Raw genomic sequence first — 12,947 nt, forward strand, 5'->3', positions numbered from 1 at the left:
CAGATAATTGTATATTCTTCTATATAAACCAGTTCAAACTCGCAAGATGACGCTATTGTATACATAGAGTAGTCTAACACCGTTGCCCTAACAACCGCCGATCCCCTACCAATGTCTCCCCCCAACATCTGTCCACAATCCACAATCCACAATCCGCAGTCCGCAGTCCGCATATTTGTCCAGATCAAAGCCCCTACAGTCGAACAGCAAAAGCATCAAATATGGTGAGTCAATGTTGTCCCCTTCCCTGATGTAATCCGCGTTCCCGATCCCGGTCCCCGGATACCCCTTCCCCCTCCATCTCGATCCCTTTCGACGCCCTTGCAATTCACCACACTCTCGCTTTTTCACTCTTTCGTGGTTCCTTCATCATGGCTAACAAACACGAGGCCTCTACCAACTACAAGGAAGCGTTCTCGCTCTTCGATCGCCGTGGCACTGGCCGTGTCGCTGGTGACCTCCTCGGCGATCTGCTGCGCGCTTGCGGGCAGAACCCGACTCTGGCTGAGATTGGCGATTTGGAGAAGTCTGTTGGTGGTGACTGTATGTGAATTCCTGGCATTCTTTCATTGTTCGATGGTCGATGATGCGCGCCTTGTCTTGCCCTACCCCGTCCTGCTCTGGTTGCTGGTTGGATTGGATGGAGTGTTTGGTGGATTTGGCTAACATTGTTCTTGAACAGTCGACTTCGATTCCTTCCTGAAGGTCCTTAACCGTCCTGGTGGTTTCCGTGAGCCCGGTGAACCGGAGGAATATTGTCGTGGATTCCAGGTTTTCGATAAGGATATGACTGGCTTTATTGGTGTTGGACAGTTGCGCTACAGTATGTTTCTCTGTACGCTCTGCGCACTGTGGACTGGATGCTAACTGCGATGCAGTCCTCACGAATCTCGGCGAGAAGATGTCCGATGATGAGGTCGATGAGCTGCTCAAGGCTGTTGATACTAGCTCTGGCGAGATTAACTACACTGGTATGTTGGACAGAATGCAGTATCCCGTGTATATGGGCAGTGAACTAACCAGTACAGATCTCGTTCGCACTATCCTTGCCAACTGATACCCTGATATGATTGACTTAACGTTTATGGATATGGCTATGGCTATGGCTTGAGGAATTGATTTGGCGTGTTGGAATACTTCGTCTTGTATGTTTTTTATCAAATTATCTCTTCTGTATTTTTGTCTCGAGAGGAGGGTATCGTTCCACCTATATGTAACCATGCACTTCTTCCACTTCTTCCACTTCTTTCTTCTCCAATATCTAAACTAAACAATCCACTCCCTCCATTCTCCCTCTCCAACCCCCTCACCTCCCATCCCTTCAGTCCCAACCAAAGACCCGGGAAGAAGATAAACAGCCCGCGGCCTCTCCCCTTCTTCCTGTCCACCAGTGACAGCAGTAGCATAATGCACCTCATCCAAATAATAACCCACGACAACCCGACACCGTCCACACCTCAACAAAACCCTCTTCTCAATCCCATCTTCACGCCTAATAAGTGTCGCACGCCGATCTGGAATCGTAGTTGCGAGAAGGAGGGTCGTATGGTTGGAGGATTGTCTAGTTTTGCCCGTTTGAGCTTGACCTTGAGTCGAATTGGAATTGGAATTGGAAGTGGATTGCGCTTCGGCTTCCAGCTCGGCTTCTAGTTCGCTTTCGTTGGTGCGCTCTAGTGGGAGGATTAGGGCGTTGTCTTTGCCTTCGCCGCTGCGTCGTGGGAGGGTTGGTATGTCGCGTGTTGTTGCTAGCAGGAGGTGGTTGCAGAAGCGGCAGTGTTGGGTGTGGATTTGGTGGCGTTGGGTTGTTGGTTCGGCCATTTTGGGATTGTGTTATGTCTTTTGATTGTCGAGTGTTTGTTTGTCACTGCGATTATGATTGCTGTCTTGTAAAGGTGCGGCGTCTAGGTGTAGGCGCTGTGGTGTTGGTTAGTGGTTTGGTCTTCCGCGGGACCTGCCTAGATGGCATGACATTTGCTAAGGGAGGCGACTATTACTCACGAGATATAAGCCGTAAAAGTAAATTTATTCTCTCGGCGAAAGAAAGGTGTGAGATCCGAATTACAAGTCGCAAAAGAGCTGAGTTGCAGAATTGCAGAGGCGGTGGGCTTATCGGTTATCGCCTAGATCTATATTCATACGGAGTAGTTAATTGCTGTTTCTGATGCAAGTAATTGAGAGTAATTCGGGTAGCTCTCTAATATGCTAATGATATATTGTATTTGTTAATCTCTGATTGCTTCAACTGCGACCTTACGCCAGACCGAGATCCTTGTAGAAAGCATCAGTCTGAGGCTCACGACCCAGGAACTCAGTCAAGGTCTTCATCTCGTCCTGGCTGCCACCCTTCTCCAGAACCTGGTAGCGGTAGCGACGGCCAGCGGCCTTATTCATGGGGTCGTCCTTGAAGACGGTGTAGAACATGTCGGTGGAGTAGACTTGGGAGCTGCAGAAGAAAATCGTTAGCACGGTATAGATATACAGATCGCCGGTTAGGGAGTCTCACCTCAGATATCCATAGTATCCGGCATCGTAGCCACCGATCAAATGTCCGAAGGTGGCCTCGCCGTGACCCCATTCGCTGCCAGCGCCTAGAGCTTCTGGTCCGTCCATCTGGGTAATCTCTTGGCGGAGACGGTTGTATGTAGCAGACAGAGGAAGAGCCTCAATGTCGGCGTGGCTCTTGGGCTCGTGGATGGTCATGTCGAAGATACCAAAGTGGAGCTGGCGCAAGTTGAACAAAGCATCGTTGACGTGCTTGGTGCGGATCAAGTTCTCGATCACATCGTCGGGGATACGCTCTGGTGGTGGGCCAGTGGCAGTCTTGCCGCCGCTGCGGGACTGCTGGGCCTCTTGCCAGCTGGCAAGGTACTCGGGGGATAAGGTTGAGTAGTGTCGGCTGAGGGAGCGCAGTTGCGAGGGTGTCCAGCACCAGTTCTCAAGCATCTGGCTGGGTGCTTCGACGAAATCGCGCACTGTGCTGGTACCGTGGAAGCGCGAGTAGATAGTTCGGGAGACCAGGTCGTGAATACCGTGGCCCAGTTCGTGGAAGAGGGTGACCACCTCGTCGTGCTTCAGCAGACTGGGCTTCTTGGGCTGGGGCTTGGTGAAGTTGCACACCAATGCGGTGGCGGGGAAACGGCGGTTACCGTCCTTGTCGATGAAACCAGGCTGCAGGTTGAAGTTGGCGGCGTGTCCATACTTGCCCTCGCGAGGGAACAGGTCCAGGTAGAGATATCCGACGAAACCATTGCCCTCACCCTCGTCGTTCCATACGCTGAAGACCTGCACATCCTCGTGCCAGACGATGTCATCGCCCTGGCCAGTCGGGGCAAGAGATGCACGGTCCTCACCAACAATCTCAACAAACTCCAGACCGAACAGCTCCTCGAAGATCTTCAGCATGCCCTCAATAGTGGTCTGCAGGGGAAACCACTCAGCAATGAGCTGCTGATCCAGAGAGTAGTCCTTCTCTAGCATCAGACGGTCATAGAAACGGTGATCCCACAGGTAGTAACGGCCATCCGAGTTAGGATCAGTGGCCTTCTTCAACTCGCGCAGCTTCTCCATCTCCTGCTTACCGCCAGCAGTCAAGCGGTTGCGAAGATCACCCAGGAACTTGTTGACAGTCTCGGGGGTCTTGGCCATCTTATCCTCGATGCGGAAGGCAGCGTGGTTGGGGTAGCCGAGCAGACGAGCAGCCTCGTCACGGAGCACAATGGCTTCGCGGAATAGCGGTACGTTCTGGTTGCACTTGTTCTCGTTGGCGATCATGACCTGCTTACGGGTCTCGGGGTCGCTAGCGTATTTCATGGTAGGGAAAAGGTCGGGGTACTTGAAAGACAGCCACAGCTTGCCAGCATTCTCGTTCTCGCCCTTCTTAAGACCGTCCAGCACATCATTGGGCACGCCGGACAGCTGCTCGGGGGTGAACCAGATACCGCCGTTCTCCTCGTTCAGGTTCTTCTGAAATTCGATGCTCAGCTGGCTCAGACGCTTCTTGATCTCCTTGAAGCGGGCCCGCTGAGGCCCAGCGGGCAGACCAAGGCCATTGCGGACGAAATCCTTATGTTCCTTTTCCAACAGACGGCGGGACTCGGGGTCGAGAGACTCGTTCCGGCGCAGCACAGAGTCAAACAGATTGTAGACATCCTCGCGCATGACGGCCTCGATGAAGAACTCGTCCATGAGCTCTTCAGCCTTGGACGAGGCATCACGCAGCTTTGAGTCGGTGGAGACAGCCTGGTAGAAGCCCAGAATGTGTGCCTCTAGTCCCATGACGTTGTCATCTTGAGCGAGGGGACGGACGACGTTGGCAAAGGTGGCGTTTTCGGGCTTGATCTCAGCCACCAGCTTGTCTTGGATGGCACGGGAGGTTTTGATCAGACGCTCGGCATCTGCTACCACCGACTGTGGGGTAGCAGTGAAGATAGGCGGGGCCTGGGGAGGCTTCCGGAGGTGGGAGGGAGCCATGCTGGAGGTTGTCAAGAATCGTACTGGCGTGGTGGTACGCAAGTGGCCCAGCACGGATGAAAGGCGGAGGCGGAGGAGGGGCGCCACGGTGAGGATGGCGATGAGAGCGACGAAGAAATGACGAATGAAAGCTATGATGGCGGGGGATGGCGGTGTACGTCCGTAGTTGGAGTTGTTGTCAGGTGATCCGAAGCTCACTGGGCAATTGCGGGGTGTTAGTGGTCTTGGCATTCATAGCTTCTATACAGGAAACATACAGTAGAACCACGGTGGAAGTAAGTAAAGGAAAAAACATCTTTTTTGGTTTCTTGATTGATCAATACTCCTAGATCTATTGAAGCAAGGTCAGTCAAATGCACAGATCACAATTCTATCTTGGCAGCAACGTTCACTAAAGAGATGATGGTAATCACTTTCGAGTAGTTAGCATGTTGTCAATCTATCATGAGAAAGCCATTTTGAGCTTAGTGTATAAAGAGGAAATTGCTAGGTAGCCAAACATGTGATATTCAGGTATCTAGCTTCTCTAGGCATGGATATTTATGCCCTCCGTTTCCCATTCCAACAATGTTTGAGAATTAGATACAGTAGTGGGATGGTTGACGCCTATTTTTTGCTTCTGCTTGGTTAAGCAATCTCGTAGCAAATGGATGGCATCAGCATCATGGCCTAAGGATTTCCAGGTGAAAGCAAGATGAGCCATACTGGTCAGCGTGGAGGGATGGTCCTCGCCGAGCTTCGTGAGGCTCATCACCATCACCTGCACCTGGAGCTGCTCGGCCTCCTTCCACCGGCCTTGGTTCCAAAACGTTGACGCTAGGTTGCCGATACTCGTCAATGTGGAGGGATGGTCGTCACCGAGCTTTGCCTTGCGAGCTTCCATCACCTGCACCTCGAGCATCTCGGCTTCATCATAGCGGCCCTGGCTCCTATATGTCGACGCTAGGTTGGCCATACTGATCAGCGTGGAGGGATGCTCATCGCCAAACTTCATCTTGCTCGTTTCCATCACCTGCACTTCGAGCTGCTCAGCCTCCTCCCACCGGCCCTGGTTTCTGTATGTCGACGCGAGGTTGCCCATACCCCTTAGTGTGTCGGGATGGTTATTGCCGAGTTTGGTCTTACTCCTCTCCAACACCTGCACAAAGAGCTGCTCGGCTTTCTCCCACCGGCCCTGGTTCCAAAATGTCGCCGCTAGGTTGGCCATACTCGCCAGCGTGTTAGGGTGATCACCGCCGAGCTTTATCTTGCGAGCCTCCATGACCTGCACCTCGAGACGTTCGGCCTCCTCCCACCTACCCTGGTCACAAAACGTCGACGCTAGATTGCCCATACTCATCAGCGTGTCAGGATGCTGCTCGCCAAGCTTCGTCTTGCTCGTCTCCATCACTTGCACCTCAAGCTGCTCGGCCTCCTCCCACCGGCCCTGGATCCTGTATGTCATCGCCAGGCTAGCCATGCTATTCAGTGTGTCGGGATGGTCGTCGCCAAGCTTCGCCTTACGAGCCTCTATCACCCGCACGTCGAGGCTCTCAGCTTTATCATAGCGGCCCTGGCTCCTGTATGTCGACGCTAGGTTGGCCATACTAATTAGCGTGGAGGGATGCTCGTCGCCAAACTTCGTCTTGCTCGTTTCCATCACTTGCACATCGAGCCACTCAGCCTCCTCCCACCGGCCCTGGTTTCTGTATGTCACTGCTAGGTTGGCCATACTAATTAGGGTGGCGGGATGATCGTCGCCGAGTTTAGTCTTGCTCATCTCTATCACCTGGACCTCGAGCTGCTCGGCCTCCTCCCATTGGCCCTGGTCCCAAAATGTCGCAGCCAGGTTGCCCATAGTCGTCAGCGTGTTAGGATGGTTGTTACCAAGTTTCATCTTGCTCTTCTCCATCACCTGCACCTGGAGCTGCTCGGCCTCCTCCCACCGGCCCTGGTTCTTATATGTCGCGGCCAGGTTAGTCATACTGGTCAGGGTGGAGTGATGGTCGTCGCCGAGCTGAGCCTTACGACTCTCCACCACCTGCACCTCGAGCCTCTCGGCCTCCTCCCACCGGCCCTGGTTCCTGTATGTCGACGCGAGGTTGGCCATACTAGTCAGGGTGGAGAGATGGTCGTCGCCGAGCTGAGCCTTACGGCTCTCCATCACCTGCACTTCGAGCCTCTCGGCTTCCTTCCAGTGTCCCTCAAGGGACCATGCTGTCGCTAGCATCGCAGTACTGTTAAGGGTCTCTTCATCTTCTGCACCTAGTAGTTTTGTCCTCTGTTTCCTTGATTTTGACGCCATATCTCTCACATCCGCGAGGATACCGCTAAGCGACGCGTACCATGCGCCATTATAAAGTAGCGTAGCCCAATCTCGTAAAGATTTATCTGATTCTGGTCGCTGCGACATCGCTGCTTTCACATGAGGAAATAGCCGTCGGCATATTTCCCAGTTTTCATAGTGACCGGTGGGGAACTTGTGGTAAAGGTTGCTGATAAACTTCTCCTTCCATTGTTCCGTTTGACCATGAGACTTTAGCCATGAACGTATAGTCAGTTGCACTAGCCGGTGCATTGTAAAAAATGTTCCGTTCTTGCTAACAGAGATGAACGAAAAATCCCTAAGTGTTGCAATATCATTCTCAAAATTGTCGACTGTATCAGATTCAGATACCTGCCCATCTTCACTAGAGTCATCCAAAAACTCCGACCTTGATAAATGGCTACTCTCAGGCTGTACCTGAAGAAGGTCTTCTGGAATCTCTTGCCGATCGAAAAAGCTCATAAGAGAAAGCAAACTCGCCGCCGACGGGTTTGTTCGGCGAATGTAATCGAATGATATTTGCCATGTCACCAAAATCGAGTTCTCTGCCTCCCAGTCCCGGTAGAGGTCATTCGCGTCTGTTTTTAGAAGCTTAGTTGCTTCGCGGTCACTTTTCTGGAAGACTCGTAGGTACTGCGAAACGGAATAACGAGGTGCCAGATTTCGAATATAGCTAGCGGCCTGTACGATCGCTAGCGGCATGAACTCAAGCTCCTCCACTAATTGTTGACTCTCTTGGCTTTCTCCTGGTTGCTCAAGCTTTCTTTGGAGAAGCTTAAGCGCCTCGGGCCTTTTCATCGGTTCGAGTTCAAAGAGGTCCTTGTGATGGACCATTTTCAAGGCAACCTCTCTAGACCGAGTCGTGATAATAACAAATCCATGTAAGCTTCTAGGAAGGTATTCCAATAGTGGCTTTGTGGAGGCGTCTATTAGATTGTTCTTCTGGTCTCTCTGGCCTCTCGCTGGAGACTTATGAAGGACCTCATAAACATCAATATTATCAAGGATAAGAACCCATCTTCCTCTCTTCTCATCCCGGAGCCAGTTTTCGACGAGCTTGAATATATTGGCTTGCGGATCTTGGCGACCCGTGATTTTAACCTGGTCCGCTATATCTCGGAAACTTTGTTCGAACCGAGCTTCGTTACTTGCGTGGACCCAGAAGACCCACGTCGCCGGCGATTCGGACCGAACCTGGTAGGAGTATTCGATGGCAAGTTGCGATTTCCTTCGAGTTATGAGCAATCAACCACAAACTAGTCACTCTACACTCACCCAACACCGCCGAGGCCGACCAGCGCTATTCTCGACCCTGGCACTAAGCTTTTCTCGTGGATCCAATGAAAGGGGATGTCGCGACTGACAAAGTCCGGATCGCGCGCGAACGGGACAGTCGATAGAGGGCTGGGTGGAGTTTCTGGTCGCACTAGGGTGGGACGCGGCGATCAGTCACGATCCGTGAACTTGTTCCGTTCCTGCAACTTACCCGGAGGCAGATGGAACTCTGCATTGATTGAGCCATGGTTATCTCCGACCTGGATCCCATGGTTGTTGCCAGGGAACGATATCGATGCCATGATAAATATGTGTTGTCTGTATCTATGAAGGGACGCTGCCCGAGTCTCAGCTGAAGGAGGGGCACACGTCCTTAGTTCTCACCATCAGCTGACTACACTGCGCTAAGGCAGGAAACCAGATTGGCAGGCCACCCCATCGAGCCGTGACTTAGTTTTGCGTGAGGTGCGATTAGCTCCTTCCCAGGAACTAAATCGACCCCGAGCCCGGACACCCAAGTCAACTGCTGCACGTGATGACAAGCCCAACTCGAGTCGGTCGACGACGAAGTACAGAGGAATTTCCCGCTATAGATAATGTTTTTCTGTAAACTTGAATGGAAGTAAAGAGTCTCTTTGCTATAATGGCTATATCAAAAGCATTATTTGGTTCGTTTGATCACTGATATATAATGGCCATTGTTATAGCTTGGTATAATGCGATACCAAGTTAACCAAGGCTAAAGGTAAAAAAGAAAGGAGACATCTGTTTTTGGCAGGAAGCATAGGAGGTTGGGCATGCCCACAATAGGCCTTTTCTTCTAAGGCCCGTCCATGGACCTGATGAGGTGTCTCGCTAGGCCAGGAATTACGTTATACAGTATATAAATACGCCGCTAATACGGCAAACTAAGTGTAAGTGCAGGTGAAACAGCGTCACACTAAATATATTTGCTGTATTTCCCTATGTCTTAGCGGCGGTAGGTATCATATCTATCTATAATGATATCTGTCTTGAGCTAGGTCTTCCTAGCTACGAAATAATGCCTGCAATGTTTCGCCCCTCTTATACCTCTGGGCATAACCCTTCTTATCCATAGTATATTGATCACGAGCGCCATACGCCAGTTCAACTACCAAGCCGACCGCATCGCAGATGCCGCGCCCAGTTGTAGGCGAGAACTTAATAAAGAGATAGTCCCGCTGGGTTGCAAACGCCTCGGCTTCCGCGTGCGACACGGAGGCTTCACCTTCGTCTATAGCGGCGATCATTATCGTAAGAAAGGGAAGGACCCCGTCTTTGTAGCGGTTACGTATCCTCTCGTAGACGGCGACTACTTCGTCCCACGAGTCCCTCGATGAAGCGTCGTACGTGAAGACGAGACAGATATGTTGCATAAGGCAGTAGTAAGCACTTGAGGTGCTAGGCGGGATAAAGCAGACATTATAGATATAATTGCCGCAAAAGTAATCTGTCTCGGGCTCGTCTGTAGGGTCGAACTCGTAGCCGTATTTCTTCTCTCTTAGGAGTAGCTAATAAACCGCGCGAGGTAAGCTTAAAGGTACTCGGGGCATATTACGCTAGGTACGTACCCTATACAACTTCCAGTAGTCGGTGGCGCCTTTAGTATCCACGACGATCATGGTTATGGACTGTGCATCGGAATAGGGCTTACGGGGGAGCTTGGTGGGTGACCGCTTCGCATCGCTAACATGGATGGCGCGAGGGGATGGGTCAACAATTCCGCTCTCTACCGTTGTGGCCGGCGCGGATGGCGCGGGCTCCTTGCCACGGCTACTACGGCTGTTACTACCACGAAGCTTGCGGAAGATGGTCCTGGCTTGAGACAGCATAGGTGACAGCCTGACAGGTGAAGGGAGAGAGATGATAGATCTAGCCAGGAGGGAGGAGAGAGACACACGAAGATGTGGTTGACAAGATCGTTGGAGAGAGGAAAGGGACGAGAGACTGACAGGACCTCTACTGTAGTATATGAATTTACAGCTGTTCACAAAGTGCAGAGGCGGTGTTTTGACGTGTAATTAAAGGGGCACTGGCATGTGAAAGAGGCAAATCCCCGCCTTTCGAAGTTTTCAAGTCTGCGATGTTCTTCGTGTTTACACCCCTCCAATACTAAACTAACGTTGCAGTTTACAGTTCATCTGATTGAATGATTGAATCATATAAAAAGTTCGTTTCTAATTCATGAAATTATCTAAGAAGTGCGTCACAGGCCGCTTTTGAAAAGACTGGAATGAAGAGAAAAGAAACGCCAACCCCGAACCCACAAATGCAAGATCAAAACATATCATCAGTTCAAGCTGCATCCGCAGTGGGAATGGGCTCGGGGATCTTGGTGACCTGCATGCCAGCACGGATGATACGCTGACCTGAGTCGTCGCGAACATACTCGGAGTTCTCCTTCTGGGCACGCTTCCAGATCTCGACTTCACCACCGCCACGGATGACACCGACACGCATTGTGGAGAGCAGATTGTGGGCTCCGTTGGAGTGGTAGTAGACACCACCGTTGAACATGGCGGTCGCGTCCTTGCCCAGACCAGACTTGATCATGGCCTTGCCACCGGGGTGGTCCTTGATGAAGTCGGTCACGTCGTGGACGACACCGGCAATGGAGATCAGGCCTCTGCCGTTCTGGGCCTGCTCGACGTAGTCGTCCCACTCCATGACGGGGAGCTGGTCCAGCGGGGTACCCCAGTCGAGCTTGGCGCGCTTCTGGTCGATCTTCTTCTGGAGCTGCTGCACACGACCCTTCTCGATCTCGTTGGAGCGGAACTGCTTCAGGTCATAGGCCAGGCCGAGCTGCTTGCAGGTCCAGATGGTCCACTTGGTCGGGTCATACTGGTGCCACTCGATGGCGTTGCGATAGTCCGAAGGGAATTCGTGGTGGAAGTTGTGGTACCCCTCGCCGAGAGTGACCAGGGCGGTAATGACGTGGTCACGGGGAGAGTTACGGTCATCGAAGGGCTGGTCACCGAGCCAGTGAGCCAGGGAGTTGACACAGAAAGTAGCCTGTTGCACGAAGAAGATACGCAGGATACCGGCGTACACAAAGCCACCCCACCAGTCACCCCAGCCGAGACCGGAGACGAGCATGGGCACGATCAATCCCATGGTGAGGACGACCTTGAGGTAGTTGCGGTGCTGCCAGACGACCACGGGGTCTTCGTTGAGGTCGCTGATATCGGTACGGCCAATTCGCTTGGGGTTCTGCTTCATGACCATCCATCCCAGGTGCGAGTACAGGAGACCCTTGCGGACAGAGTATGGGTCCTTTTCGGTGTCGGTGTAACGGTGGTGCGCACGGTGATCCCGAGCCCACCAACGGATGGAACCCTCAACAGCACCGCCGCCGACGGCAGCGAGCCAGATACGGAGAGGCAAAGTGGCCGAGTAAGAGCAGTGAGCCCAGAGACGATGGTAACCTGGAAAAAGACAGTCAGCTTCTGTTCTCTGCCCCCTCGAATCATTTCAACTTACCAGCAGTGATTCCCAGTCCAGTGAAGAAGTAGTAAACAACGGCCCAGATGGCAGTCTTCAGCTGCAGAGGCACCCAGAAGGCCTGGATGCAGCCGGAAAGAGGCACACCGAGGATCAGAACGACATTGAGCCAGTTGACATGCTTGTACCAGTTCTGGCGAGTCATCTGAGTATCGGCAATGTGCACCTTCTTGGTCTCAGCCGCCCGCGGGCGTGAGGCATCAACCTTCGACGACATGGTGTATGAGTGTGTTGAAGATTGGGAACCCAGGAGGAGAGGGCTTTTTATACTTGGGGCCCACTTGGGACCAACGTTGGGGAGACGGTGATCGGATATGGGGAAACTTGGCACAGAGACAAATCAAAGACGAATCAAAGACGAATCAAAAGGATGAAGACATTGACCATCACAAGCTCCCGAGGCAGTCAAGAGAGAAAGAAGACAATAATTATAAGCTTCCCCCGATAGAACTTGCTCTTCTGAGTGGCGTGCCTCAGTTTCCGGCGACTGTTGGGTCCGGCCAGCCCCAACGCTTTCCTCCAGCTGTGATTGGCGGAGAGCGATGGCAAATCTTAGATCAGCAAGGTGTTTGCTTATGTAAGACTTTATGTCAGCTATCTTATGTCAGCATTTCGTCGGAATTCTTAGGGATAAGGCCACTAGTACCATCCAATCATTGTACTCTTTCTGCGGATTTCCCTGTCTGGAGGCAAATACCCGCCATACAAGGATTGTATGCCCTGTGCCTTACAGAATGCAATGGACTGTATCCGTAATTGATCGGCATTTCGCGAAACCTCGATTACAGCCCTGGAGTTGACCTCGGTGATACCAATGAAGTCATGGCCATTTAGTACAACACACCCAATTCAACAAAATGTTTGAGAGATGCCTGGCAGTGATCCTCCAGTTACAATCAAGTTCTTCATTCCCGTCTCCGGATCTGCACAGACCGTGTCACCTTCGTGACCAAAGTCACATCATTGCTAACATCAACCATTCCATTTTATCGCGAGGTCAAGCAGGTCCAGCAGATCATGATTCAACGATGCGTCAGTGTCAAGTGCCAGAAGTGATCAACAGAGAGAAAAGAATTCAAACAGCAGTCACAAGCTCCTCATCGAGAAACGAGATCATGGCCGAGGTGACCATCACATGGCCGGACATTTATTGAATCCAGGAAAGCAAGACAAACACGAAGCAGTTGCACAGCTTGAAGTCTGGCCAGGGGATCGACATGCTTTTCTGGAACAATGGTTCGGGAATGCCGAAGCATCTATACCGAAGTATGCCCCTGTATGGTTCTGCCTGACAGTTCCCCATGGACAATCCGATGGACAATCACCACACACTCGCCATGGAACAAAGCCAACAGCTCCAATCTACGACCCATGC

The 12,947-nt window shown here is 51.9% G+C and overlaps 5 protein-coding genes across 5 annotated transcripts; 1 reads left to right on the forward strand and 4 right to left on the reverse strand.

Moving 5' to 3' along the window:
• Nucleotides 1–371: 371 nt before the first annotated feature.
• Nucleotides 372–1,057, forward strand: PENARI_c023G01323 (uncharacterized protein; the record flags this gene model as incomplete). The annotated part of the gene is made up of 4 exons (XM_022635489.1): nucleotides 372–543; nucleotides 683–823; nucleotides 879–971; nucleotides 1,029–1,057. The coding sequence occupies 4 exons, from the start codon at nucleotides 372–374 to the stop codon at nucleotides 1,055–1,057; spliced, it is 435 nt and encodes a 144-aa protein (XP_022484543.1).
• A 249-nt stretch (nucleotides 1,058–1,306) lies between these two features.
• Nucleotides 1,307–1,818, reverse strand: PENARI_c023G11873 (uncharacterized protein; the record flags this gene model as incomplete). Its single annotated transcript, XM_022635624.1, has 2 exons — nucleotides 1,307–1,310; nucleotides 1,457–1,818. 2 exons carry the CDS (start codon nucleotides 1,816–1,818, stop codon nucleotides 1,307–1,309), a joined length of 366 nt encoding a protein of 121 aa, XP_022484668.1.
• Nucleotides 1,819–2,250: 432 nt separating this feature from the next.
• PENARI_c023G07147 (uncharacterized protein) lies at nucleotides 2,251–8,352 on the reverse strand (the record flags this gene model as incomplete). Its single annotated transcript, XM_022635563.1, has 5 exons — nucleotides 2,251–2,443; nucleotides 2,504–4,667; nucleotides 5,176–8,003; nucleotides 8,051–8,201; nucleotides 8,262–8,352. 5 exons carry the CDS (start codon nucleotides 8,350–8,352, stop codon nucleotides 2,251–2,253), a joined length of 5,427 nt encoding a protein of 1,808 aa, XP_022484523.1.
• A 690-nt stretch (nucleotides 8,353–9,042) lies between these two features.
• PENARI_c023G00177 (uncharacterized protein) lies at nucleotides 9,043–9,903 on the reverse strand (the record flags this gene model as incomplete). Its single annotated transcript, XM_022635477.1, has 3 exons — nucleotides 9,043–9,046; nucleotides 9,122–9,582; nucleotides 9,643–9,903. 3 exons carry the CDS (start codon nucleotides 9,901–9,903, stop codon nucleotides 9,043–9,045), a joined length of 726 nt encoding a protein of 241 aa, XP_022484638.1.
• A 463-nt stretch (nucleotides 9,904–10,366) lies between these two features.
• Nucleotides 10,367–11,789, reverse strand: PENARI_c023G08968 (stearoyl-CoA 9-desaturase sdeA; the record flags this gene model as incomplete). The annotated part of the gene is made up of 2 exons (XM_022635593.1): nucleotides 10,367–11,496; nucleotides 11,552–11,789. The coding sequence occupies 2 exons, from the start codon at nucleotides 11,787–11,789 to the stop codon at nucleotides 10,367–10,369; spliced, it is 1,368 nt and encodes a 455-aa protein (XP_022484598.1).
• Between the last annotated feature and the right edge of the window lie 1,158 nt (nucleotides 11,790–12,947).

Source organism: Penicillium arizonense (genome assembly GCF_001773325.1).
Source record: "Penicillium arizonense strain CBS 141311 chromosome Unknown PENARI_contig023, whole genome shotgun sequence".
Lineage (NCBI taxonomy): Eukaryota > Fungi > Ascomycota > Eurotiomycetes > Eurotiales > Aspergillaceae > Penicillium > Penicillium arizonense.